This window comes from Hippocampus zosterae, chromosome 2 (genome assembly GCF_025434085.1).
Source record: "Hippocampus zosterae strain Florida chromosome 2, ASM2543408v3, whole genome shotgun sequence".
Taxonomy (NCBI): domain Eukaryota; kingdom Metazoa; phylum Chordata; class Actinopteri; order Syngnathiformes; family Syngnathidae; genus Hippocampus; species Hippocampus zosterae.
Genome location: NC_067452.1, coordinates 40,845,918 through 40,872,603, shown reverse-complemented (window position 1 = coordinate 40,872,603; position 26,686 = coordinate 40,845,918). Strand labels below are relative to the sequence as shown.

Genomic DNA, 26,686 nt, shown 5'->3' with positions numbered 1-26,686 from the left:
GGGCAGCAGGTGTGCAGACGTGTAACCGTACACCTGGGGTTTGCAGGTTCAAATCCCAGTGACGACATACCGACCTGGTGTTAATCTACGGAATCCAACGGTTGACATTTGCCGCGCAGCAGCAAACGGTCTTTTTTTTTTTTTCCATCAGCGTGCGTGGCTTCCGTGATGAATTGACGCCTATTAAGTGATGCTTTTGTCACAGGGTCAATTATTTAGCAAATATTCATCAGAGAAAAACGGGAAATTATGAACGTCATTAGTGCGACGTGCGTGTGTGTGTGTGTGTGTGCGTGTGTGTTTGCGTGTGCGCATGTCTGTGTACGCCTCTTGGCTGACAATATAAAAAGTGGACTGATCCAAGAGGACACAAGAAACCAGCACTCATCAGAGCACAAGGCAAAGACCGACGAGAGGTAAGACTTGTTTTTCCTTCTTTCATTCATAAATCTGCTCCAAAAAAAAAAAAAAATTAAATCAGGGAGATGGCTTTGCGTGTCAATTTATTTTTGCCCCAGGCCCAACATATTATTATATTACATACATGTTATTTTTAGATGATTATCATTATTATTATGACGACGCAATGTGCTAGAGGAAAAAAAAATTTACTTGCTGATGCAAAGGTTTCAGTACAAATTTGCTGGCCACTTTTATGCTCGACTCTTTCGACAGATGAAATGCTCAAAATAAACCGAAAACCACAACATGGCACTAACGAGAACATCCATCCCCCCGCCCCCTTTCCCTACCTCTTAATGGATGTGGGTGAGCTGGAACCAATCCCAGCTCACTATGAAGGAGAGGCACGGTACACCCTGGACTGGTCGCCAGTCAATCACAGCACACGTGGAGACCGGCGACCATTCATAGTCACGTTGGTTGTAACTGAGTGCCTGCATGTGGGTGGGTGGGGGGGGGCATCAGTGACTTGTATCAGAGCCCGCTTACTTTAATATCGTCAAGCAAAGCACCAGAACCAACAAGAAATCCTGGACTGGTCACCAGTCCATTCCAGGGTACATAAACGCAACCACACATTTGTAACGGACAACTTAAGAGTCAAATGTACTTGACGGCTATTTGGATACTCCACACTGGAGCTCAGAACTGGGGTGCAGACGATGCATGGTGACAAAGCACTACTTTTGTCTACGTGGAACTTCACAATCGACTTCAATGTAGCTCCTTGACACCAAAATGCCACCTCAGGTCTATTGTATAATGTATACCAGACACTATTTGAGGTACCGAGTACTTAGCGGAGGCTCTGAGGGGATGGAGACTTTTCCGTTGCCGCTCCCTCTCTTCGGAAAGAAACTCCCGCTGAACATTGGGCAATCCCCCCCCCCCCTCGCTGTCCAACTCGTCTTAAAATACATTTTAATTCTTTGTGAGACTTGATCTTTATTTTGACTGTTTTTGTCCCTCCCACTGTCTTTGTTATTAATTTATTGTTTTATTGTTCGTTGTTGTAGGAATTATTTTGTATACTTTGTATACAGCAGTGTTTTTTTTAAAGTGCTCTATGACTACTAAGACTAACAAACTCAACTGTATTTCTAAACTTTTGTTGCGTTGGCCGGCGCACGGCGTGAGTTTTTCTGCATATCGCTGTTTTCTAGTAAAAATTTTAAAAAAAGATCTGAAAAGGTGAATTTGTGCACGAGCACGGTGTAAAGAATACCAGTGGTGTCCTGTGATGTAAATGACCCGACTTACACAAAAATTTGAGAAACGCGGCCATTGTATGGACTTCACAACAAACTGCACTTTGGCAGAAAGTGGACAATTCTTCCAGAAAGATGCTTCAAGGTGTTGTCAAACCGATAAACATCAAACAAAGAGAATTTCCCATTTTTAAAAGCGACCACATACCCCAGTCTTTAGTCTGCTAGCTGAATGCTAATATTAAAACATCATGGTAAAACACCAGAGCAGGGCTAACGAATAACATGTAGCACCTATTCGGCAGAGTTAGAACCCGTTTAATCAACACATACACGGAGACAGACAAAAAAAAAAAAAAAACATCAAAAGGTGCATATTCTTCATCATCTGCAGAGAACAACTAATACTAGTCCTCAAGAGTTGTGACGTTTCCTCTGTCTCGGAATGTATTGCCTGTATGATGCTGCTCCCAAGCGGTCAAGGCGTACCAACCGGAGCGGTATGATCAAAGAAAGTGTGACCAAAAAAATGTATTTAGGTCATGAATGTTTGTTTTTTTGAACAAGATTCAAGCCTCGTTTTTCCTCATTCAAGACGCTTTGTTTTGACAGGAGTCGAAACTTCTACTTTTAACACAGTCCTTTTTGTTCAAGCGTTTGCATCCGTGTGTACCTGATAGGCAGCAGGATGTGTCCTACATGGCTGTTGGTGAGCGCGGTGCTTGTGGGCGTGGCCGGAGGAGCTGCCAGTCAGTGTTGGGAACACGCGGCTTGTCAGGAGCTGGATTCACAAAGCATGATGGTAAAAACACCGGACCGTCGCCTGTCCGTCGATGATCTCACTTATCGGTGTTTACGTCACCTCACATCAGGAGTGTCTGCAGCTCTGTCACGCCGACCTCGGTGACCTGTACCCCAACTCGGCGCCACTCCGGCCTTCCCCCGCGCCCGACTCCGACTCCTCCGCACCCGCCAAGCGCTCTTACTCCATGGAGCATTTCCGCTGGGGGAAACCCGTCGGCCGAAAACGCCGTCCCATTAAAGTCTACATGTCCAACGGTGTGGAAGAAGAGTCGAGTGAGGTTTTCCCCGGGGAGATAAGGCGCGATTTAAACAATGAGCTCCCGGTGGGCGCAGAGAAAGAGCTGATGGAGGAGGACGGCGTCCGGAAGAAAGACGGCTCCTACAAGATGAAGCACTTTCGCTGGAGCAGCCCGCCCGCCAGCAAACGCTACGGCGGCTTCATGAAGAGCTGGGACGAGACCGAGCAGAGACCGCTGGTCACGCTGCTCAAGAACGTCATCAACAAAGACGGACAGATGCACGAGTAGCGATAGGTTTTACGCCAGCGGTCGGCCAAGAGTTGAGAGGCTGACCGCCAAGTGTGTTTTGACTGTAAATACTGATGACATGGAAACATAAAAGTTCTTGCAAACAAAAGACTTCTAGCCTGCTCCTTTGAGTCTCACGCAACTGCCATTTCGCCCTCAAACATGACTGAGGGGGTCTCGCGCGCAAACGCTTACTTGCCAATAAAACGAATCTCGGATCGGAGTTTGCGGGATGCTGACAGGTTAGTCACCAGGCCACATTCGATTAGGCCTAGGGTCGGCAACACAGGGCTCTCGAGCCCCATGCGTCTCTTTGGCGCCCCCCAGTGGCTCCCTAGAGCTTTTTCAAAAATGTTTGAAAATTGAAAAACACGGGAAATATAGATTTTTTGTTTTAATATGGTTTATGTCAGAGGGCAAACATTACACAAACATTCTAAACGTTTTCCCATGCTGTTAAAATGTGTCGAATAAATATTAAATGTCAACATTTCGTCAACAAATATTTGCGTCATAGCCTGCGACACGGGTTACTATTCGCAGGGCGGGATGTCAATCAAGAGTCTGTTGTAAAAAAGCAACACAAAAAAAAAAATAACCCCGCGGCCTTAAATGTACAATTCACCGAGGGTACTGGCAAAGAATGGGAATCCGGAGGGCCGAGAGAATTATTTTTAAACGATACATGTGAGCTACGAAAGTGCGTCCCGTGCCTCGTTCATCTTCGCGGCCGTTACGGCTGTAGCGACCACCTGTTTATGTTTCCGAGCTAGAAAGCCAACTCCTACCTAGCAATTGAAACGTGGTGACCTGTGGGGAAATACGTCAAAAATGAAGGCTGGTAATGATGAGAATGTTATTGAGAGGTTGAAATTTGCCACGTGTACCGGTTTAAAATAAGGTAGGGCTACTCACTCAAACGACTTTGTGACTGAAAACCAGCACGCCGATGCTTGGCCCGTGGCTCAGTCGCGAAGACGTGAGAGGGATTGGGTGGAGCAAACCATTTTTGAGACCAAAAAGGGGGAGGAGGGGCATCGATACTTTTGTTGTTAAAACATTGTTTCTACCGAGCACTGGGATGATTTTCACACTTCTCTCGCATGTTCACAAAAAGGACAAAGAATACAAATGGTGACATTTGATCAGCTGCTGTCCACTTCCACCTTTGATTCTAGTTCGGCGGCGGTCCCCCCCAGAGTCCGCCACCAGGGTAGCCTGTCGGCCTGCAGCCTGGCAATGTGGGCGTCACGGGCCCGAGTGGCGATGGTACCGCAAGGGCTCAGGAAGGACTTGATGTCAGTCGCCGTGACAGCGGAGAGGGGCGGGGCATCTGCGGAGGAAGAAACCGATGGATCAAGGCAAGACTTCCCCATCCTTTTTCTCAAGCGCTTATCCCTGGTGCCGATTCCGCCGAAAGGCAGACTACACCCTGGAGTGGTCGACGGTTACTCTCAGCACTGTCACAATACAGAGACAGACGACCATTCACAATCCGCGTTTCGTTCATTCTTTCCATTTCGGTGAAATATTTGTTTCCATTTTGTAATTTGGGTCAGAGCCTAAAATGAAAACGTGAAAAATCTCGACTTCCCCCCCCCTTTTGTGTGTGAGGTGATAAAAATAAAATAAAGAAACAATGAGTGACACAGGGATTATTCATAAATCGCTGTCACCGAGTCGAAATCGAACCCACGCTGCCTTGCATGGAAGTCGGGTGAGCGAACCGTGACTTGAAAGTATTTTTTTCCCCAACACTGAAAATAAAATGGGGCAGCCCGGTAGTCCAGTGGTTAGCACGTGGGCTTCACAGTGCGGAGGTACCGGGTTCGATTCCAGCTGCGGCCTCCCTGTGTGGAGTTTGCATGTTCTCCCCGGGCCTGCGTGGGTTTTCTGCGGGTGCTCCGGTTTCCTCCCACATTCCAAAAAACTTGCGTGGCAGGCTGATTGAACACTTTAAAATTGTCCCTAGGTGTGCGTGTGAGCGTAGATGCTTGTTCGTCTATGTGTGCTCTGTGATTGGCTGGCAACCGATTCAGGGTGTCCCCGGAGACAGCTGGGATAGGCTCCAGGACCCCCCCGACCCTAGTGAGGACGTTTTGACAGACGCCAATACGAGCGTGTCTCGAGACGAGCGCATTCATTTGAAACAATTTGCCCCAATGTGCCAAACGAGCGAAACAAACAAACCTTTGAGTACGTCCATCTGAGTGTGAGCGCGAGCCAACAGGGAGGCCATTTTCTGCTCCTCCCTCGTTTGTCGCGCGGCCTGTTGCAGCAGCACCCGCAGCCGCCACTGCACGTCGACGTGGAGTTGTTCGCACGCCTGTCGACTCGCCCCGCTTGACTGCGCACATACGCAGAGGCATGGCGGCGGCAGCGTACAGTGGAACTGTGTCCAAATCATTCAAGGGAGGAGCGCCTTACAGGATGCTGACTGACGTATTCGTCCACCCGTCTCTTCAAGGCTGCCCTCTTGCTCTCCGTCAAACCCTTCTGGCCAATCCAGCAAGGCGCCGAGGCCGAGACTTTAGCCGCCCGACGTTCTTGGAGAAAGCGACGGACCTGAAAGATGGCAACGGAGCCGAGCTGGCATTGCTTCTTGATTCAAGTCGGATCGGATGATGTCATCAAATCTGTACATGTGATCTGATCTGTTAGATGTGATTAAAAAATTGTAGGTAACAATCACAGCATCTCGGGCATTTTCAGCTTATACCGGAGATTAAGAGGTTGGAACGGAGAAGTTGATACTCAAACATGTATGTGTAGTAAGCGTGTAATTCACGACTAATGATTGAGGCTGATTCTCCTGCGTTGATTTCACGGATGCTTTGTTTTGTTTTGTCACAGTGTGTTCATTTGATTTGATGCATGTTTGAAATGAACAAGGAAAATTAAAAAAAAATAAAATAAAAATGTCCGTATACAGCTCTCTGCAGTGTCCTGGCGGCCTCCTGCTGAGCACGCGCGAGTCTCGATGCAGGTCGCAGCGAGGCGACGCGTCGTCTGGCTCGAAAGCCTCGCCAGGCGCTCTGGATCAACACGGCGGCACGCATCTCGCATTCCAGCAGGTATGGCTGCACCTGGTCTGGATGGTGGAGGGAGTAACACGTTACACGGTGTGTGTGTCTGCGTGCGTTGGAGAGTGTGTGTGCGCGTGTTTGTATTCATGACATCTCAGGACAATTTTATGATAACACACCTTCCTGACGTCCTGAAAATGCACCAAAACACGTATGTGTGTGTGTGTGTGTGTGAAAATGTACCAGGAGGTAGAAGCAGCAGCAGTTCTCTCTGTTTTTGATGGAACTTTGTCCTTGCCTGCTGACGCTGCAAACGGACCTGCACAAACACAAAATGCACGTGCACGAATTCACACACACACACACACACACACACGCTTTGTTACAGCACTTTCTAAATCGGGATTTATTGTATTGAATTGTATAAGCGAGTGCCGTTTTCACCTGATAATTCAACTCCTCTTGCCACCGCTGTGCATCCCTCTGCTGTTGCTGTTGTCTTCTGCGAGCCCTGACAAAATGCACACACACACACACACACGCACACATTCTATTACCACTTCTAGGGCAGGGAGATGAATCAATGTACAGTTAATTGATTCGTTCGAGTCGACTGTATTGTCAATGACAAAGGTTAAGGGTAAAGTATGAGCCTTAATGGAGACTTCTTACTTTTTTCTTTTCTGATTGATATAAAAATGATTTAGTAGATATAAACACATAACGGGGTAGGACGAGATCCGTTTTTTGACTTCATCCTACTCCCTTGAACATAATAACGGTGTTGAATGAAGACTGATTTCTTTCTTTTTACTTTTTTAATCTACCTTATTTTCTGTCAAATTATTACTGCATATGTTTTATGTTCAATAAACAAAAGCAAAAAAAAACAAAAAAAAGAATGTTTTTGTTGGGGTTGTTTTTGGTTTTTGTTGGGGTGAGCTCAAAGTCCATCCCCACTGACGTGCACTGCTTTATACGAACAACGTGGGTGCCAAGAGAGAGGAGATTGTTTTAAACTGTCAGTGTCGCCAACCGTTGTGATTTGATGGTGATGATATGCGTCAAAAATTAGTGATTCCATTATTATTATTATTTTTTTTTTTTACAATCCCTGCATACTGCCTAACCACTAATAGATATCTAAACAATGTGAAAAATTGCAGCTTCTTATTAACCCCCTTATAATACCAACCCTTGATTTGGGATCTTTTTGAGGAGGAGTAAAAAGAAAAAAAAAGTGTTATTCGTGATATTTTAAAGCATGTTTTTTTTTGGGGGGGGGGTCAATTTTTACCAACACGTTGCAGACTTTTTTTTTATCATCTCAAATGCAGCACATCTATGGAAGCCAATGGGGAAAAAAATGCATGAACACGTTTTTTTTTTTTTTTTTAAAGCGAAGGTGGCAAGAAAAATCTGAATTCTGGTTTTGGGGGTTGGAGATGTGGGGAATCTGAGCTTTTAATGCCAGCTCATCCTGAGCCACCATGAATCGAGCGACACACCTGAAGCGACGCTGCAGCATGGAAACCACTCCGCCAAGACTCTTGACTCGACGTCTGGTCAGATACGATTTCCAAGCTGCCTGAATCACACACGCCGCTCTTTCCCGGGCGCCGGAAGGCTATACGTAAGAGATGAGGGCGGTCAGCACAAAGCGCCAGTTTGGGGACAGACAGACGGGGTGACACTCCTGCAACAGACTCACGGTGCTTTCCTGAGATTGGATAAGCGCAATCAGCTGATCTACTTCCGGGTCAAAGCCTCGTCCTCGCCAGTCTTTGTCCAACAGGCTGTCCAAACCTGCAAAGACAAATAAACGTCTGCGATTTCATCGAACGCATTCGCCCGCATTAAGAACAGAAAGTTTGGATGTTTTTCCATTCCACGCAAACACTTGACAATATTTGAGGTCCATTTAATTCCGAAAAAAAAAAAAGCATACATAGACTAGCGGTGCTCCCCTGACGTTTTTGTGTGCTATTGAGCAAATAGACAAGTTGTTGAAATAGAGATTGCTCCATCTTCTGATCGAATCGAGTGTTGCTCGTATGAATTGAAATCTCAGCGAAATGACGACATTGAGGACAGAACAACTCTGCTGTCGAAACATTTGTCACTCCTTGGTGGATCTCCTCAAAAATGCTCCCGGGTGGGAGGAGCTACGACGTGAACGGAGGCGCCAACAGGCCGCAAATAAACAAACGACATTTGCTCAGACGTCGCCACCTCCACCTTTGAAGTGGAAGAGGAAGGGCTGAAGCAGCAGTTGACGGGCCATGTGGAGGATCAGTCGGACCGATGCTCCGCCCACTGCCGCATCAGAGGTCACAGCTAACTGGCCAACGGCCTCGTTGAGCAGCAGCAGGACGGCGTCGTGGTTTAAGCTGGAGAGGAAGTCGCTGTGCACACCGGGATAGAGGAAAGCGTTTTAAGCTGGGAACCGTTGGCAATTAAAGGTTACATCCATGCTATATTGCCGGTATTAAAGTAATTGTTTTTTTTATGGGTTTTTACATTCCAAATATCTATAAACGGAGATCAGAAAACTTTTCTTCATCGATGCGTCCAACACATTGCTTCACAAGCAACGTTTTTCAAATAAAAGTAGTGCTTTGTTCAACCTTTTTATTTGTCACTCCCAGTTGTAGTTTGCTGTAAAGAGGACACATCAATTGCAAACGTGTAGCTGTAGCATCTATGCTAATTTCTGTAAAGCCATTTTGGGTTGTTTTTTTTTTGTGTTTGCATTATTCATTCATTCATTCATCTTCCGTACCGCTTGATCCTCACTAGGGTCGCGGGGGGTGCTGGAGCCCATCCCAGCCGTCTCCGGGCAGTAGGCGGGGGACACCCTGAATCGCTTGCCAGCCAATCGCAGAGCACACATAGACGAACAAGCATCTACGCTCACACTCACACCTAGGGACAATTTCGAGTGTTCAATCAGCCTGCCACGCATGTGTTTGGAATGTGGGAGGAAACCGGAGCACCCGGAGAAAACCCACGCAGAAAACCCCGGGGAGAACATGCAAACTCCACACAGGGAGGCCGGCGCTGGAATCGAACCCGGTCCTTCTGCACTGTGAAGCCCACGTGCTAACCACTGGACTACCGGGCCGCCTGTTTGCATTATATGTTAGTAATATGATAGCGGACATTCATGATAATATGATTTGGTTAATGTCAATTTCATTTTGGTTCATCATCTCAGGTTTACAGAAAAGCTCAACTTGGATTGACAAACAGCTGGAAGCAAGCACGCTGTGCCTCTAATTTGTAGAACTGCGCTGACAGAGTTCTTTCTCTTTAAGACATGTGATACAAGAGCACATGTATCACCTCAAAGGCTATTCTTAAAAAGAGTGGTCATTTAAAAAATGTGAACACTCGCAGAGATTTATGAAATAAGTGTAGGTGATTATATTTTTTTTCCTTTTTTTGGGGGATAAACGGGGGCTCGTTTTATCATGCGTGTGTTCGTGCGTGCGTGTGTTACCTGTTTGCTGTACATATGTTAATCCACATCTGGACACAGAGCAGTGACATGGTGACCTCGTCACAGCACTGAATGAGTTCATAGTGGGAAGAACTGACAACTAAGAGCAAACAAGAGTCAGCCAATTCATTTCGATTGGGAACATTATAAATGAAAGGTTGAGACGTGGCGATCGTCGTGGCACTTTCCCGTAACCAGGAGGGTATTTACCTTGTGCGGTGAGCTGCGCGTGCGCTCGTAGAAGGCAACCGACCGAGTCCATCACCTTCCTGAAAGGAGAGACACACTGACGCGGCGCACGCCAGTCAAACGTATTAATATCGCGTGCGATCGATAGGTAAATATGTCTGTGCGCCACCTCACATCTGCTCGCCGCGCAAGATGACTGGCTAATGACAGGAGGCCATCCACAACTGATGGTAAGAAGAGCCGATGAAAAGTCTCTGACGATTCGCTAGGCTCCACCCCCACGCAACAGGAGCTAAAGCGATAGATAAGCAGACAGACGGAAAGCTAGATCGGGCAAACACCCTCATCCTGTGTTTGATAGGGAAGTATGACAAAGAGAGAAAAAAAGTTGGCCGGAACTTACGTTGTGAGTGAGGCCAGCGTGACCGCGGCTCTCCAGATGCTTTGTGGTCTTCGGGGATTCAAAGTGATGAGAGTAACACAGTGGCTCAGGATACCGTTCTGATACAGAAGAGACTTGACTCTGGTCAGTGCACTACTGTCCTTCTGGTCCGACGCCACATTGAGAAACTCTGGGTTTGATGAGAGATCCCATTTACTTTTTTTTCCCACTGGACTATTCCAACCTTCACATTTTTGGGGGAATTGACGGTAAATTCAGCCCCAAACAATAATGGCGGATCCTACATCCATTCCTCGCCTATCAGCAAGTATATGGAAAGAAAGTGTAAAAGCGTAAAGCTAAGCAGAGCGGAAAAGAGCAAATCAAATAAAATGTGAGCTTACAAATTCCATTACCCCAGTTAATCTCAACTGTTGTCATTCTGCGACACGAATCTTCCTATGCTGCAAAGTCACAATTCTACTGTGAAGAACAATTATGCTTTTTTTTCTTTGTTTCAAAATTGTCTCTAAATCGACATAGGCAATATATGAATTTGCACATCCCTATACACATGATTCTAAAGTATTCTTAAGTTGACTTGTTGCCGAATCTGCCAACCCGTGCTACCAGACAAACAGATTCAGTGAGTAATTGAGAGAGGAAAAGGTCTCACTCTCTAAAGTGTCATTCAGCAGGTTGACTCTGTCAGCAGTGTTCAGACTTGAGTCCTCCACTTGTCGCTTTAGGCGCATTACAGCCTCCTCGGGCTGCTCCATCGTAACTGTAGCATAGTAATAAGTAATCAATGGACCTAATGCTCACCGGGCCAACAATAACCCGAGATAAATCACTTACCTCTTCACGAAACAAAGTGGCTAGCACCGTTTTAACGCTCCATTATGGACCGCGAATGCCACACCATTCGCATCTAAAGGCACCTTTACGGAGGCGTTTCGGTTATTATAAGTGCCGTAAACTCGCCAATTTAGCCAAGATAAATCAACACAACAAAGTCATCTTCCTGCGACCATGTAGCCGTCTCTCTTCCGTGGCGCTTCATGATGACGTAAGAGGCGATTTCATTGGCTTCACTTCACATTATTCAAAGCACAAATGTAACGATTCCAATTAATACGTTTCTCTCTTTATATCGATAGATAGATAGATAGATAGATAGATAGATAGATAGATAGATAGATAGATAGATAGATAGATAGATAGATAGATAGATAGATAGATAGATAGATAGATAGATAGATAGATAGATAGATAGATAGATAGATAGATAGATAGATAGATAGATAGATAGATAGAGAAGGGGGAAGTGAGATTGACATATGTGCTGTATGTTACACACAGAGCATATTTGACAATAAAGGCTGACTTGACTTGACATATAGATGTACAATTAATTAATTACTTAATAAAAAAAGAGCAGGAAAAGTCATGTATGTACTTGAGCAGTACTCTCGCAGTGCGACTTGAGCAGACTAATCGAACCATTAGGTGTTCGTAATGGACTAAAAGTGTACGATTTGATGTTAGTGTGCTTTAAGTACTACTGTGAAATACCAGATGCGAACTTGTGTTACTTTCGCGGCATCGTGAGTGCGCCTGCGCGTGCGCGCGCGAGCGCGCGTCCAGCAGCTGGCGCAGCCCTCGTGCACAGCGCCCCTCTGCGCGCATGCGCGCTGGTGCTACTCCGCGCAGACCGAGCGAGCTTATCATCATCGAGAGAGAACAGGGGTGGTGGTGGGGGGGCGAGGTACCGGTTAATGTGATGGTACGTGCATGGGGTAACGGTAACGCGAACGTTTACGATGAAGTGTGAGATTCAGTGCCGCGCGGCGGCGTCACCGTAGAAAGCCTCCCCATCACCATCGGAAAGGAGTAGAAGGAGGAGGTGTGCCGAGGCTGAACGTGGAGGATGCACCATCACTGACCCACTGATCGTTACCGGGAGGAGGGGAACGCATCCGTCCCTTACGGCGGACTAATATTAGCTTAATTCGGGCGCCGCATCCGATGTGAAGCCGCGGGTATGGACGGGTAGGCAGGGGGAGGAGGCGAGCAACGGTACATAACGGAGGAGCGAGTCCGAGGACGAGGACGAGGAGGAGGAGGGAGAAGGATGAATTCGGTGGATGGAGCAGGAGAAACGGGCCCGGACGGCCTGGCGACGGCAGGTAGGGCGTGTGTGAGCGCGCGCGCGAAAACTGCTTTATCGCCATGATGCCTTCACATACGCCCATTGACTTGGAAGATGTGCACGCGCGAGCGCGCGCGCACCCTCTGACCATTTGCTATGGGCATATGGTCACATGCCCATTTACGAGTTTTTGTACTCCAAAGCCAATGGGAATGCTGCTCTCTGATTGGCTAGCACGTTTTAATGACCGTATTATAGCAACTGCTACTGACTTTGAGGTGATATAATTACGGACTCCTTTATTGATTTTCACAGGGGGGGTTGCGATGATCACGTTTGAGACGGAACGTCTCACAGGCTCCGTCCGGCCTTCCCCGTGTGGAGTTTGCACATTCTCCCCCTTGCGTACACTCTTTCATCCCACGTTCAAAAACATGCATGTTCAATCAAAGACAAATAAAAATTTTTTGGTCTATGTGATTATTGAGGTACCCCAGCCGCTTCTCGCCCACAGTCAGTCGAGCTCACCCTTGACCCTAATGAGGTTAAGTGCTATGGAAAATGGACGGGTGAACATTCAAAACAGCCATCGGGCACCTTCAAGTCAGAGTGAGACATCTTCCTGATGCTTGTTGTGTCATCAGGCTAATGAGTCCTGACAGTTGGGAGCAACTTTCTTTGAAGATCCTCCGCAACGCAGTTATTTTGGGCTTCGTGGCCGACTCGGTGCGTAATGTTTGTGCGCATCCCATCGCTGATCTGCTCAAACTGACGACCGATGGATCACTCGGGTTTATCGTCTATCGTTTTGATCCATGGTCCTGAAAACCTCATCCGCGATGAGTCACTTAGCTAAACTCCCACACTTTAGATGCAAGTCCGAGCGCTCCACTCTCAGCCGCAGAACCCAGCATAGCACCCACGGTAAAGCCACGTTTGGTGCATTCACGTTGAGGCAGGAGAGATAACGACGTGTTCTCGGAATTCCAGGGTCCGGTAAAGCAGAGTCGGTCCGGGCGGGTGACGTGCTGACGGTGCTCAGAGAGAAAGTGGCCTTCGTGTCAGGTAAAGTTCGCCGCCAGAGCATTCGGCGGCATTCTGCTTCGGTCTGGTCTTGACCCCCCCCCCCCCTCGGCCGGGTTCAATGTCCAGGAGGGCGAGACAAACGGGGAGGACCGATCCTGACCTTCCCGGCCAGGACCAACCATGAGCGGATAAAGCAGGAAGATCTGAGCCGGCTGGTGACGTACCTGTCAACCATACCTAGGTGCGCTTGTTTTACGTCACAGGGACCGTCCGGCTCCGTTGACCGTCTCGGTTGACCGTCTCTCTCTCTTTTTCAGCGAGGACGTGCGTGCACGGGGGTTCACAGTGGTAGTGGACATGCGCGGTAGTAAGTGGGACAGCGTGAAGCCCGTGTTACGTACTTTGCAGGAATCCTTTTCCTCCAACATCCACACGGCGGTGCTCATCAAACCCGATACCTTTTGGCAGAAACACAAGACCAACCTGGGCAGCGCCAAGCTCAGCTTCGAGGTAGCGCCATTTCATTCGAAACGAGTGACGAACAGAATACAACCTCGAGTTTTGTGACTGACAACTTGACGACTTTGACATTCCTACCGAAGCGATTGTTACCCATTCGGAATTTTGTCTTCAGACCAGTCTAGTGTCTGTCGAAGGTCTGTCCCGGTTGGTCGACCCTTCTCAGTTGACCTCCGACCTCGGCGGCTCCTTGGAGTACGATCACGTGGAGTGGACCGAGCTGCGTCTGGGTCTGGAGGAGTTCTCGGGGGCCGCCACGCAACTGTTGAACCAGTTGGATCAGCTGGAAGTTGGCCTGACCAGCTTACCGGAACCGCAAGATGTGGACGACTCCCGCAAGTAAGGATCCCGCCTTATTGATTAGCTGTGCCCCAAAGAGCAACCGCAATCCATTTTCTTCTCTCCAGAATACTCGAAGAACACAATCGTCTCCGAAACAGCATCGCGACAGCGCCGGTCGACGCCCTGGACCGAGAGGGGAGGAGCTTGCTGCAGCGCATGCGCCTAGGCCCCTCCCACGGGGACGCCTCCAACGAGAGCCACGGCAGCTGGTTGTCAGGCGGGGCCGACTTCCAAAGCGTGGCTCCCAAGGTCTCCTCTCTACTAGACCGTCTGCAGGTGGCTCGCGCTCACCTGCTGCAGAGCTGGAGCGACAGGAAGCTCCACCTGGACCAGGCGCTGCAGTTGCACCTTTTTGAGCAGGACGCCACCAAGGTGAGCCGGAGCGCATTTCGCCCTAGCGAGCGGCTGGCGAGTCGTCCGCAAATGGCGCTTCATCCAATTTTGCGTCCGACAGATGTCCGAGTGGATCGCCCACAGTAAGGAGTTGTTCATGCAGACTTTGGCGGAGGTCGGGCAGAACCACCAGCACGCCGTTGACTTACAATCACAACATCAGCACTTCACCTCGAATGTGATGGTGAGTTTGTGAAGGAACTTTCGCTGGTCCATCCTTTGCGAGCCTCACATCCTGTGTGTGTGTGTGTGTGTGTGTAGAACGGGAGTGTAAATGTGGACAGTGTCGTTACCGTGGCAGCCAGGCTTGCGGAGGCTGGTCACTTTGGGGCGGAGAGGATTGCCACGGTGTCCTCGCAGCTACAAGAAGACTGGAAGTTACTGACCGCAGCTCTGGAAGAGCGTAGCAACACGTTAGCCATGGCTACTGGCTTCCACCAAGGGGCCGAGCAGGTGATTGGTCACAAGTCGGCGATTGCGCCGCTGCTTCCCGGTCGGTGCGCCCGCCTCGGCCGCCAAGAGGGAGTCATGCACACAAACCAAAAACTAGATGTGACTCAGTAGGATGAGTCGTTTTTTGTTTTTTTTCATAGAGGATAAAGAATATATGCATGTGAGTACTGTTATATTATGTCTACATGGATTGCTTCACCGTTTGTGTTCAAATGGCTTCAGAGAGCTAGTAAGTAAGACTGTCTTACTTGCTAAGCTAGCAAGTAAGACTGAAGCTACGCATGCTAACGGTGAGCACGTCAATGGCGTTTTTTATTTTTATTTTTTGGCATTAAAATAGGCATCCCAGCGCGCTAAGGAAGAAGCAAACACGTGTTAAAAGCGAATTGCGAATCGGCCCTATTGTTGTTACGTACGCAGTTCCTTCACAAAGCGGAGGCGTGGCTTCAGACCTACGCCGAGGCATCGCTGCCGATGGCGACGGCTGAGCTGGAGGAAGCTGTAAAAAAACACCAGGAGCTGAATGAGGAGGTGTCGGCCAACTACACCCAGGTGATTGTCTCGTCGTGGGCGCGGGGTTTTTTTTGCCATTCCGCTCACCCCGTCTGCGCGCAGGTCAGCGAGAGTGGTAAAGCCTTGCTGGAGGTGTTAAAGCGCAGCACGGTGACCGAGCACAACGACACGTCAACGAAACCGGACTTCACCGGCACCACGCATGGCATCATGGCGGTTCTGCACCAGGTCATGCAGGTAACAGCCGATTCGGCGTCTCGCGACGACATTCGGGGACGGGCACAGCTGCGGATTCACCGAACTCTGTCGCAGGGTCACCGTGACCTGGAGAACGCGTGGCAACACCGCAAGCTCCGCCTCCACCAGCGCCTCCAGCTGTGCGTGTTTCAACAAGATGTCAAACAGGTATGGGGCCCGACTACTTCCTGGCTTGCGACGCACTGGGTCCTCGCGATAAGCATCTCGATCCATCCGTTGTTCCCTCCCCCTTCCGACCGGGTCAGGTGTTGGACTGGGTGGAGCAGCATGGCGAGGTTTTCCTCAACAAACACGGCGGCGTCGGCAAGTCTCTGCATCGAGCGCGAGCGCTTCAGAAACGTCACGACGACTTCCAGCAAGTGGCTCAAGTGAGCGCGACCCCCTCCCCCCTCACCGTGTCACAACTTCTTTTATACGTACGCGTGACGTGTTCACGGTGCGATTTTTCAGAACACTTACACCAACGCGGAGAAGCTCCTGGAAGCCGCTGACCAACTGGCTCAATCTGGCGAGTGTGAGGAGGAAGAGATCTACCAGGCGGCCCGAGACTTGGAGCTCCGCATGCAGGTGACCCGACAGCTCGACGTGACTTTCTACCTACATTCTTGCTGCTGGAGGCTGTAAATTTCCCCAGTGTGGGACAAATAAAGGAGATCTTAACTTAATTTAACTTAACTATCACAGGTGCTTCATGAAGCTTCGTTTTCCCATCTTTACTGATAACCCTCATGTTCAGTCTTGACCCCAACTCTTAACTCATTCAGTACCAGCCGATTCTAGGCTGAGTCTGAAAAGACGTCTACAAACGTCTTTGGGAGTGAATGAGTTCAGCGCGATGCCGAAGTCTTCATTTTCTCCGCTCAAAGAAATTGTCATGATCAATTTTGATGATCGATCCGGAGAGAAACGCGTGCGACGTGTTGCGTGTGTTTCTACAGGCGTTCATTCAGAAAGTAGAACAAAGGAAGATGCTGCTCGACTTGGCCGTGTCCTTCTACACGCACACCAAAGAGGTAACGTCTGAAGGAATTTCGAGTTGACGGAACTGGAAACCCCGAGATCTCCGTCACAGTCACCCGACCTCCCGCACGCAGCTGTCGTCCTGGATGGAAGGACTCCAGAAGCAGCTCTCGACGGACCTCTGCAGCGGTTCGGAATCGGTCGAAGCTCTGCAGGCGCTTATGAACCAGCAACAACAGCAGCAGGCCAACACGCAGGTAAAAAAGGGCTGATTTGTCTGATCCCAGATCTAAACACTAAAACCTGCTCACCGAAGCCAGACATCCCTTCCACTGCCGACCTTCTAACCCTCACATTAACCCCCGGGCTCTAAACCCCGCCCCTCAGGAGGCTGCAATGAGTGTCATCAGAGAAGGGGAAGACCTCATCCTGCAACTCAGGTAGAGAGCCTGGATGCCTTTCGATTACCGAGGCGGTTACGGTTCCTTCCCTCCGTGAGCCGGCTCGGGCTCAATCGAGTATTCATGTTTTGTTTCGAGTTGGGTGTCTTTGTTTTCATCTCCACGCGTGAAGCCGATCGCTTGAGGTGTGCTTTACAAAGTAACTGTCGTGTGCATTTGTTTTAGGCCCCAGGGCAGCTCTGTGGCCCATGTGGAGTCTGTGCTGCAGCACCTGGAGGAGTTCCACCTTCAGCTGGAGGACGTTTTCCATCAGCGGAAGATCCGATTGGATGTTTACCTGCAATTGCGTATCTTACAACAGTGCATACTGGAGGTAAATGTAGGGGACGTTTCCAAATGGCCTTGAAAACCTGGCGGCTGTCGGTCAAATGTGGACGACGTTCCGTTGCCTAGGTAACCGGCGAGATGGACGCCTGGAAGCAGGAGCTCCAGAAACAATCCCAGGACCTTTCAGCCGAGAAGCGGCTATCTGACGCAAGCCAAGACAAGCAAGCACTCGGGCCGTCGCGACTCGCTGAAGCCAGCCCGGAGGCGCTAACATTAGCGCAGCAACGTATTCACAGGTAGACGCTTTGGTGTTCAGACAAAGAGAAACATAAATGTCCGCTTGAGACGGATATTTCAGAATTCGTTCGATTGCATCCCCAGGCACATGGAACGGAGGCTCGCGGTGAACAACATGACCTACGAGGTGGTCCAACAAGGTCACGACCTTCAGCAGTACATCACAGAGGTCAAGTCAACAGGTGTGGCAAACGGGAATCGCAAACTCTTACGGTTCTCTCACAAAACGGACCAAGGAGTGACACGGCCGATCATTTCATTTCATTTTTTGTTTTGTTTCCGGAGGCTCTTGATATATTTTGAGAGCTCAGTTCGTTATCGGATGATGAAAGTTCATAATTCAGACCCAGCGGATTGGGTTGAAAATTGGATTTTGGTTGTGTGCTAAACTAAATCGAATGGAATATTCTTTGAAAACGTTGGTGGTGGGTGAATGGCTCTGCGGGTAACACTGCAGTGCTGACCTTTGACACAGAGTTTGGGGTTCAAATCCAAAGCCACTGGGGTCTTACTCCTCAAGAAAAATGGTAAGGTTGGATCTGGAATCAAAATTGTGTCAAGCTTCATGACGTAATGACGTCACTCCTACTTGGTTCTTTGCCGGTGGAACACCAAACACGTTCTTCTTCAGAAGCACGGAATGAGCACCAAGTTCTTTTTGGGTGCTATTAAAGAAGGGAGATCGGCACAGGGAAGTCCGGGCATTTCTGCCTCAATCGCTGCATCTGCCCAGATAAGCAGAAAGAGGGAGTGTCATCATGTTCTCCATGAACTGGGTGGTTCTTTTGGTTTGCTTGCCACTTCCTTCGTCGTTTTTCTTCTGAACGGTTACTCTAGTTCATAGCCCCCTTCTCTCTAAAGTTGAATAAGTAGCTTTGTCTTTCTTGCGTCGGGGGTCCTCGCGCTGCCTCCTCGGTGCGCTCGCGGGTCCAAAAATTGCAGGCTTCACCTAAATGATGTCACTTTGCGGGTGACGGCTTAGCCGCCGAGCCGGGAGCGGTGAAGCGGCCGTGTCGCTCTTCACTTTGGAGCGCGCAGACCCCCTACAGGAAAACGGCCGGTCGATACCTTGAGCAGCACCATTGCGGAAGTGAAAAAAACCGCTAAGGGTGAAAATAGGATTGGGTAGAATGTGATATATGAACACACTGTAGAGTGGCTGATGTAAGTCTGCCTGCTTCAGTAACATACAGATGATTTAAGTGTGTGGGGGGGTTGGGGGGGGGGAGCAGAGGAGGATAATGGGGGAGGGCGAAAGGGGGATGGGGTAGCCATGGAAACTGCACTCAGCTGGTCCCCATGGAAACCCGCTCATTGACTTTGCCGTGAACACACACACACGCACACACACACACACACACAGACACACACACGCACACACACACTCTAAGCACATGATTGGTGGTTGCACATTTATAGTAATGTACTTGAATTTCATTGGCGGAGTCTATTTTCTGACACGCACGTGCACATGTCTGCATGTTTCTCTGTGTGTGTGTATGTGTGTGTGTGTGTGTGTGTACCAGGAATTGAGCTGTCAGAGGTGGAGGGCAATCTCTCATCTCAGGTTGAGGAGCTGCAACGCCTGATGCTGGACAAACAGAAGGAACTGCAGCAGATTGCGGATCACACTCATACGCACCTGGAACAGAACCTGCAGCTTAGACACCTACAGAATCAGGTCAAACAGGTAACTCACACACACACACGGGTCACAGGGGTCACAGGGGTCACACGGCCGAATATGCGGTCGACACCCGTGGTTCTGAACGGTGTGCGTCGGTCAGGTGCTGGGTTGGATCACGGAGGGTGAGGTCATGCTGTCCTCCTGCATGCTGAACTCCAGTTGTTTGTCAGAAGCCGAACAGCTGCAGAGGGAACACGAGCGCCTCCAACAGGCCATAGAGGTTTACTGCACGCACGCGCACAACTGAAGGCTTCGCGTTTTTGCATTGGGGAACATCTAACTGGTGTTATGTCCAGGCTCTCCTGCATGCTGACTCCCTGCAGAGGACCCACCAGGTGGCTCTGGCCCTGCAGCAGAGAGCGGAACTGCTCGTCAGGTTAGTCCGCAGACGCACTGCGTATTAGGCATTCGGGAAGTAAGGATTTGGGGGGGGGGGGTCTAATCAACTAGACCAGATCTGACGGCACGGTGATGAAATGGTTAGCACGTCGGCCTCACAGTGCAGAGGTGCAATTTTGGCTCCAGACTGCCTGTGTGGGTTTTTTTCCGGGTATTTTTTTCCGGGTATTTCAAAAACATGCATGGCAGGTTGATCGGGCACCCCAAAATTGACACGAATGGTTTTCCGTCTATGTGTGCCCTTGCGATTGGCTGGCAACCGGTTCAGGGTGTCCCCCGCCTACCGCCCTGAAGACGGCTGGGATAGCCTCCGGCACGTCTCCCCGAAGATAAGCCGATTAGAAAATGGATGGATGGATTATACCAGATCTATTTTGCATCCAATTTCTCTGTCTCTGAGTTTGTCTCCGTGCCGCTTGCGTTTGTTTGCTGGACCCAAAACACCGACCCCTAATCCAGGTCAGGCCATTACGATCCGGATGCAGTGAGGTCCTGCGCACAGACGGTGGCGCTCCACTGGCAGACTCTGATGCTGCGGATCGAGGACCGACTCAAACTGGTCAACGCTTCCGCCGCTTTCTACAGAACATCGCAACAGGTTGTCAGAAAGTTTTGTCCTCCTATCAATATCATACTTGACATTTTTATTCATATATATATATATATATATATATATGTGTGTGTGTATATATATATATATATATATATACAACTACTTTGTGACTGCTGTTAAAATTCACTTTTCTTGTCGGTTGAGATTTCTGGTTTGTTCATACCAACTGCTAGCTAGCGCTATGCTCACCTGGGTGTTATCGTAGTTTGTTTACCTTGTTAGGACGGCGCCAACGCAGCCCGCTTTCACCCGTGACGTGCACTGTAGCAACTTTCACAAGTTCCGCGGTTTCCTTCGGTCTCGGAGGGCTGCGAAAGTAACAAGCGAGACACGTGGGGGGACGACAGAAGGGAGAAATGACACTTTAAGCTACGCGCCCAGTTAGCATTATTGTGCTAGCGTGGCCTGTTCTGATTCGAATTTGAAAATTCTGATTCGGTGTCTGTTTTTAGGCGAGTCACCGGCAATTCGTGCCCTGACCCTAAGTCAGTAGTGTGTGAGAGCATTTCAGGCTTCAAAAAATGTCTGTGTGGAAGCATTTCAGTAGTGTGTGAGTGAAAAAAATGTCAGTCGTGTGTGTAAGAACTTTTCAGGGGTGAGTGTGAGGGCATTTCAGAGGTGGGGGGAATGGAGAAGTGTGTGTGGGGGGGGGGGGGGGGGTGAGAGAGCATTTCCGTAGTGTATATGAGAGTGTTTTAGTATGCTAGCAGTAATCCCGAATGATGTCCCAAAGTGCCCTCATGCTAACCTGTGTGTCCACTTGTGATATGCAGGTATGCGGTGTGCTGGAGAGTCTGGAGCAGGAGTACCGCAGGGAAGAGGACTGGTGCGGGGGCGGAGACAGACAGCCCGAGCATCTCCTGCCTCTCATTAACAAACACATGGAGCAGAAGGAAGCCTTTCTCAAGGTGTCGTGTCAAGCAGTGGCTCCCCACCCGGGTTCCACGGCTCCCTGGGGGTCTGCCAGCTAGCTACAATTTGGCCCTTTACAAAGTCATGGGCAATTAAAAAAAAATTGCAGCAAAAATTGGAGAACTGCTAATGTTAAAACACAATTCTAATTTGCTAGCGGCGATGACGACGCCCTTCGCTTTCTTGTTACTATGGAAACAGGCCTGCACACTGGCAAGACGCAACGCAGAAGTTTTCCTCAAGTACATCCACCGCAATAGCGTCACCATGGCAAACATCTCCGGCCACAACGTCACCGTGTCGGGGGTCACCGAGGTCACCGGGCACTCACGGGTACCGGAGCAACAGGTCAAAGGTGACATGAACCCAACGCACGCACGCATGTACATGAAAATGTAAAGGAGCCCCAGAAAACACGGTGCTCATTATTTGTGCGTATGTCCGTGGTGTCCAGGTATCCTCAGTGAGTTGCTTCAGAGAGAAAATAGAGTGCTTCATTTTTGGACATTAAAGAAGCGCCGACTGGACCAGTGCCAGCAGTACGTCATGTTTCAGAACCACACGCAGCAGGTACGTAACGCTGGCTACTGATGTTGTGTTGATGAAAATGTAACTGTATTGCAATGATCAATCCTTGCATACTATTCTGATCAAATGGATTGATATATTGTTACAGCAGCAAAAGTAAATTTGGTTACTTCTGATCACGTTTCCTCAAGTCACCCAAAATGCACAAAAATTGAAATAATCCCCACTACATTGTCACTGGTTCTCTGTAAAAATGCAGATATTCGTCTTGAAAGGCTGCATTGAGTCATTTATTTAAAAAAATATATAATAATAATAATAAATAAATACAATACTCTGAACTGGACAGGCTCTGGATTGGTTGGCACAGTCAGGAGACCACTACCTGGCCACACACACGTCACCGGGAGCAACAGCGACGGAGACGCAGGAGTTGCTCAACCAGCACCGGCAGTTTTGTGTTTCGGCCAAGGTAAGAGTGTGCACGGAGCCGGCCCGAGGTGTAAAGGTTTATTTTTGTTTTTTTTTAAGAGCTTTAGCGCAGTGAGTCTGCGCAGTGTGTTTTTTGGGCTCCCCCTAGTGGCAAGTGAAAGAGCCACTGCCTGAGCACACTTCAGTTGTATTTAACTTTTCAGTGGATTGAATCTTTGAAGAAGTGATTGATTTTGTTTGAATGTAGCTAAAATGTTTATAGAATGTTTTTGATGTAATTATTTAAATTTGGTCTTTTAAAAAAACTGTATATATATATATATTTTTTTTTAATCAGCTCCAAGTGTGCACGGTGACAAAAATGACGGCGTGAAGCCTCTGACTGCGTCTGTCATGTTCTCCTCAGCACACCCAGGAAAAGGTTCACTTGCTCATCCAATTGGCCGAGAGCATGCTGACTAAAGGCCACGCCCACCGCCTGGAGCTTCGCCGCTGTGTTTCCGCCGTGGATAAACGGTACCGGGACTTCACCGTCAGGATGGGCCAGTATCGCCACGTGCTGGAGACGGCACTGGGAGGTTGCTCACAGGTAGCCCGCCCCCCCTCCCCACCCCCACCCCGCCTCGTCAAAAGCATTTCCAATCGACCGCATTGTAAATTGGATTGCCAGTTACAGCGGGAACATGTAAACGTATCATCATCAGGGTGGTGATTTCCGACCAGTGTAACGTGTCATGCGAGGTGGTGGTGGACCCCAAAAAGCAGGAAAGAGGGAGGAGCAGGGTGAACTTGAAGAATTGTATTAAAACAAAGAGAAAACTAAATCCAAAACAAAGTCCAAAGAACAAAACGAATACAACGTAACAAACAAACCTGACAGAAGCAAACAAGCAACACAACGAGTTGACAATGAGCGGTCGGGGGCGGGAGTCCTTTTCTACCACTAATTACATAAATTACATAACAGGTGTGCAGCTGCAGTGGGAGCCCTACGGTGCCCCCTGTTGGTCCCAAACCGAAACATGACAACCACGATGCTACATTTGTACAACGTCACTCACCTAATGGGTTCACAAATGATTATTTAATTACTTCAAATAGTTAAAGAATATAAACAGGAGGGTGTGCCCCCCCTTCCCGCCCCCGCCACACCCCCCTTTCCCCCATTAGGACAACAAGGACTTGGAGCTCGAGCTGATTCCCAACAGTCTGTCTGACTCGGACCCGGAAGTCAATCTGTCAGACCCCGGCCACCAGGTCAGCGATGAGAAGAGACGCTCAGCCCGCAAGAAAGAGTGAGTCACCGAGTCTTGGTCATTGCCTTTGCGCGGTGATCCTTAAAGTCTTATATTTCATCTTTTATGATTGTGATATGTTGCCAAACATTCATTTGGGTCGATTTTTTTTTCAATCTAGCTTACGTGCAGTGCATTCAAATGATTTAACTAGTTTAACAGGCCCACAAAATGCTAAGAACCATTGCAGTGCGCTCGACGTTGGCTGACAAGTGTGTATATTGCAGGTACATCATGGCGGAGTTGCTGCAAACGGAGAGGGTCTACGTCAGGGACCTTCAAGAATGCATCGAGGTACTACTCGATTCAGTTTGCACTGCTCGCATTGGTTTTAGGCAGAGATGGCAAAAGCCATCCAGAATCATGCACGGCAGGCTAATGGAGCACTCGAAATGTGATTGTGAGTGCGGATGGTTGTGCCCTGCGATTGGCTGGTAACCGGTTCAGGGTGTGCCCCGCCTACTGCCTGACGACGGCTGCGATTGACTGCAGCGTGTCCGCGACCCTCGTGAGGATAAGCGGATTAGGAAATGGGTGGATGGATAGTCGACTAAAATTTCAGAAATGATTTTTTTTACATTCTGTATGGCCGTCAGGTCATCATCCATCTTGGAAAAAAAAAATAACAATACTAATTCACCGATCCAATCAGAAGTTTTTAAACAACTTGTGCATTTACTCAACAGTCAACCCCCGCCGTAGAAAAAAAATGCGTTGGAAAAATAATTGACCTCCCCCAAATCTTCCAAAAAAAAAACATATGAAACATTGAATATAACATATCACATTTCCATGTTGACAACATCTCCGACAATGAAAACGCAGTCATTCCGGTGGCCGAAGCTTTTGCTGAAACGATCGCTATCTTGGTCCAACAACTGTCAACAAGTCCGCACTTTTACTTCCCACGCTACTCGAGTGAAGTAGAAATACCCAAAACACAAATCAACTCAAATAAGATAAGATAAAATAAGATAAGAAACCCTTTATTAGTCTCGCAATGGAGAAATTCCAGATTCACAGCAGCAAAGTTATGAAAGGAAGAAGTAGAACAACAAAATATAGGAGCTGCTGTAAAGGCAGCCACTCACGCGGCGCCATTTTGAAGTCAAAATAACAAAAATAACACAACACAGAGTACACAAGACAGTAGTGCAATCTTCACCACTTTCCTGCATACACTTTGTTTTCTGAAGCGGTTATAGATGAAAGAGGAAGCTACAAGCTAAGTTTTTGAAAGCAAAACACAAAGCTGTAGCGTCTAAAAAGAGATTGGCTCCCATCTCCTGTCTCATGTAAATCCGCTTCAATTCCAAGCCGCGACTCCCAGAACGAAAAACGAGAGATTGGCTCTCATCTCCTGTCCCATGTAAATCCGCTTCAATTCCAAGCCGCGACTCCCAGTTCCATATCCGCATCGGCGCTCATGGATGCTTCGTACTCGGTTCCCCCCCATCCTCGCAAGCATTGCTTTGAAGCCATAACGGCGCGCTAACGTCGGCGCAACATGATACCTCTTTGACCGTGTGGCCCGCAACGCCGCAGACGTACCTGTGGGAGATGACGAGCGGCTCCGAGGACGTCCCGTCCGGGCTCAGCAACAGGGATGACGTGGTCTTCGGGAACATCCAGGATATCTACGAGTTCCATAACAGGTAGGGAATCAGCACGAATGTGCGTGTCCGTCGCGCAAATGACGCAGCCATGTCTGTTCTAGTATTTTCTTGAAGGAACTGGAGAACTATGAGCAACTTCCTGAAGATGTGGGACATTGTTTTGTCACTTGGGTAACCAAATCTACTTTGATAGTTTAAAAAAAAAATAAATAAAGGTTGGTCATCCATCCCACCCTTATGTGTGTGTTTTTTGTTCCTCGTCTTAGGCCGACAAGTTCCACATGTACGTGACCTATTGCAGGAACAAGCCAGACTCCAGCTTGTTGATCCAGCAGCATGGTGCCGGCTTCTTTGAGGTGATGCCTTTTTTTTTTTTAACATCCAAAAGGTCTTGAGATCTCACAGTTTCCATTTCCGGCAACGTTATCACACTCAAAACCTTGGTCTTGAGACCACATTGTGACAGCCTTGGTCTCGTCTTGGACCCGATTCCCACCAAGGCTTGGTCTCGTCTCGGCAAGTGAGAGAGCGCGGTCCTGAACACAACGCTTTTTTTTTTTTTTTTTTTTTGTCGTGTGGTTTGTTTGGCAGGAGGTCCAGAGGAGACACGGGCTGGCCAACTCCATCTCGTCGGCGCTCATTAAACCCGTTCAGAGGATCACAAAGTATCAACTGTTGCTGAAGGTGAGCCGGCGACGCACGGGCAAGACCGACCGACCATTGACTCCACTCACGTGCGGGCGTTGTTTTTTTTTTTTCTTTGCAGGAGTTGTTGGCCTGCTGCGAAGAAGGAAAAGGCGAGATCAAAGAAGGCCTGGACGTCATGCTGAGTGTTCCCAAGAGAGCTAACGATGCTATGCACGTTAGCATGTTAGAGGGTGACTTCCTGTCATATATCGTTAGATCTTTTCAGAATAAATATAGAATAAAAATATCAATAACAAAGACAGTGAAAACTAAATTAATAACACATCAACAAATATATTATTTTTTATCAATTAAATCATTCACTCCCAAAGACGTTTTTAAACGTCTTTTCAGACTCGGTCCAGAATTGGCTGGTACTGAATGAGTTAATCATTCTCAGGCAATTAACTAATCAGTTAATTAATCATATTTCACAATAAACTATATCTCGTTTTCCGTTCCACTACATAGTTGCAATTGAATTTGAGTTACGGTGTTGCTTTGACAAGAGTCCTGTGGCATCTTGGTGCCAAGGAACTACGTTGAGGTGGGGTTGAAGAGCTTCACTTAGATGACAGCGGGGCTTTGCCACCGTCTTGCGGCATCTGTCGGCTTCTAAGTCGCGACTGGTGGCGGAACTCGGTTGTGATCGCCGTATCCTGGAAAAATAAGGATCTCTCAATTTCGGCGTATTAAAATGAACGCAAAGCCATTTTTGTTGTTGTTCTACGAACCGCAAGTGGCGGATTGACGGGTTCACTGACCACTTGGTAAAG

At 48.5% G+C, this 26,686-nt stretch overlaps 3 protein-coding genes across 5 annotated transcripts in view; 2 read left to right on the top strand and 1 right to left on the bottom strand.

The window, feature by feature from the left end:
* The first annotated feature begins 301 nt into the window (after window positions 1-301).
* LOC127593999 (pro-opiomelanocortin-like) lies at window positions 302-3,110 on the top strand. Its single transcript, XM_052055830.1, has 3 exons — window positions 302-416; window positions 2,351-2,472; window positions 2,543-3,110. Exons 2-3 carry the CDS (start codon window positions 2,359-2,361, stop codon window positions 2,999-3,001), a joined length of 573 nt encoding a protein of 190 aa, XP_051911790.1. The 5' UTR covers window positions 302-416; window positions 2,351-2,358; the 3' UTR covers window positions 3,002-3,110.
* A 272-nt stretch (window positions 3,111-3,382) lies between these two features.
* LOC127593485 (IQ calmodulin-binding motif-containing protein 1-like) lies at window positions 3,383-11,143 on the bottom strand. Its single transcript, XM_052054985.1, has 15 exons — window positions 10,959-11,143; window positions 10,777-10,884; window positions 10,122-10,290; window positions 9,893-10,010; window positions 9,740-9,815; window positions 9,530-9,629; window positions 8,266-8,432; window positions 7,739-7,833; window positions 7,536-7,654; window positions 6,472-6,538; window positions 6,271-6,346; window positions 5,932-6,092; window positions 5,429-5,566; window positions 5,192-5,348; window positions 3,383-4,334 (listed from the first exon to the last, which is right to left on the bottom strand). The coding sequence occupies exons 2-15, from the start codon at window positions 10,877-10,879 to the stop codon at window positions 4,147-4,149; spliced, it is 1,734 nt and encodes a 577-aa protein (XP_051910945.1). The 5' UTR covers window positions 10,880-10,884; window positions 10,959-11,143; the 3' UTR covers window positions 3,383-4,146.
* Window positions 11,144-11,788: 645 nt separating this feature from the next.
* The window catches only part of LOC127592950 (kalirin-like), a 32,268-nt gene continuing 17,370 nt past the window's right edge, over window positions 11,789-26,686 (top strand). For 2 of the 3 annotated variants that reach the window (XM_052054083.1, XM_052054074.1), the window contains exons 1-35: window positions 11,789-12,289; window positions 13,243-13,317; window positions 13,405-13,519; window positions 13,596-13,788; window positions 13,913-14,136; window positions 14,205-14,511; window positions 14,594-14,716; window positions 14,794-14,985; window positions 15,406-15,537; window positions 15,601-15,735; window positions 15,811-15,903; window positions 16,002-16,124; window positions 16,207-16,323; window positions 16,695-16,769; window positions 16,851-16,973; window positions 17,104-17,156; window positions 17,343-17,490; window positions 17,571-17,740; window positions 17,826-17,923; window positions 19,268-19,431; window positions 19,529-19,648; window positions 19,725-19,804; window positions 20,287-20,425; window positions 21,214-21,348; window positions 21,554-21,707; window positions 21,807-21,922; window positions 22,230-22,352; window positions 22,719-22,901; window positions 23,483-23,607; window positions 23,835-23,901; window positions 25,153-25,262; window positions 25,325-25,394; window positions 25,490-25,579; window positions 25,815-25,907; window positions 25,990-26,101. In XM_052054083.1, the coding sequence (XP_051910043.1) occupies window positions 12,235-12,289; window positions 13,243-13,317; window positions 13,405-13,519; window positions 13,596-13,788; window positions 13,913-14,136; window positions 14,205-14,511; window positions 14,594-14,716; window positions 14,794-14,985; window positions 15,406-15,537; window positions 15,601-15,735; window positions 15,811-15,903; window positions 16,002-16,124; window positions 16,207-16,323; window positions 16,695-16,769; window positions 16,851-16,973; window positions 17,104-17,156; window positions 17,343-17,490; window positions 17,571-17,740; window positions 17,826-17,923; window positions 19,268-19,431; window positions 19,529-19,648; window positions 19,725-19,804; window positions 20,287-20,425; window positions 21,214-21,348; window positions 21,554-21,707; window positions 21,807-21,922; window positions 22,230-22,352; window positions 22,719-22,901; window positions 23,483-23,607; window positions 23,835-23,901; window positions 25,153-25,262; window positions 25,325-25,394; window positions 25,490-25,579; window positions 25,815-25,907; window positions 25,990-26,101 (4,432 nt within the window). In that variant the 5' untranslated portion in view covers window positions 11,789-12,234. The remainder of the gene's footprint in view (window positions 12,290-13,242; window positions 13,318-13,404; window positions 13,520-13,595; window positions 13,789-13,912; window positions 14,137-14,204; window positions 14,512-14,593; window positions 14,717-14,793; window positions 14,986-15,405; window positions 15,538-15,600; window positions 15,736-15,810; window positions 15,904-16,001; window positions 16,125-16,206; window positions 16,324-16,694; window positions 16,770-16,850; window positions 16,974-17,103; window positions 17,157-17,342; window positions 17,491-17,570; window positions 17,741-17,825; window positions 17,924-19,267; window positions 19,432-19,528; window positions 19,649-19,724; window positions 19,805-20,286; window positions 20,426-21,213; window positions 21,349-21,553; window positions 21,708-21,806; window positions 21,923-22,229; window positions 22,353-22,718; window positions 22,902-23,482; window positions 23,608-23,834; window positions 23,902-25,152; window positions 25,263-25,324; window positions 25,395-25,489; window positions 25,580-25,814; window positions 25,908-25,989; window positions 26,102-26,686) is intronic. The other variant, XM_052054092.1, reaches the window with a different exon arrangement.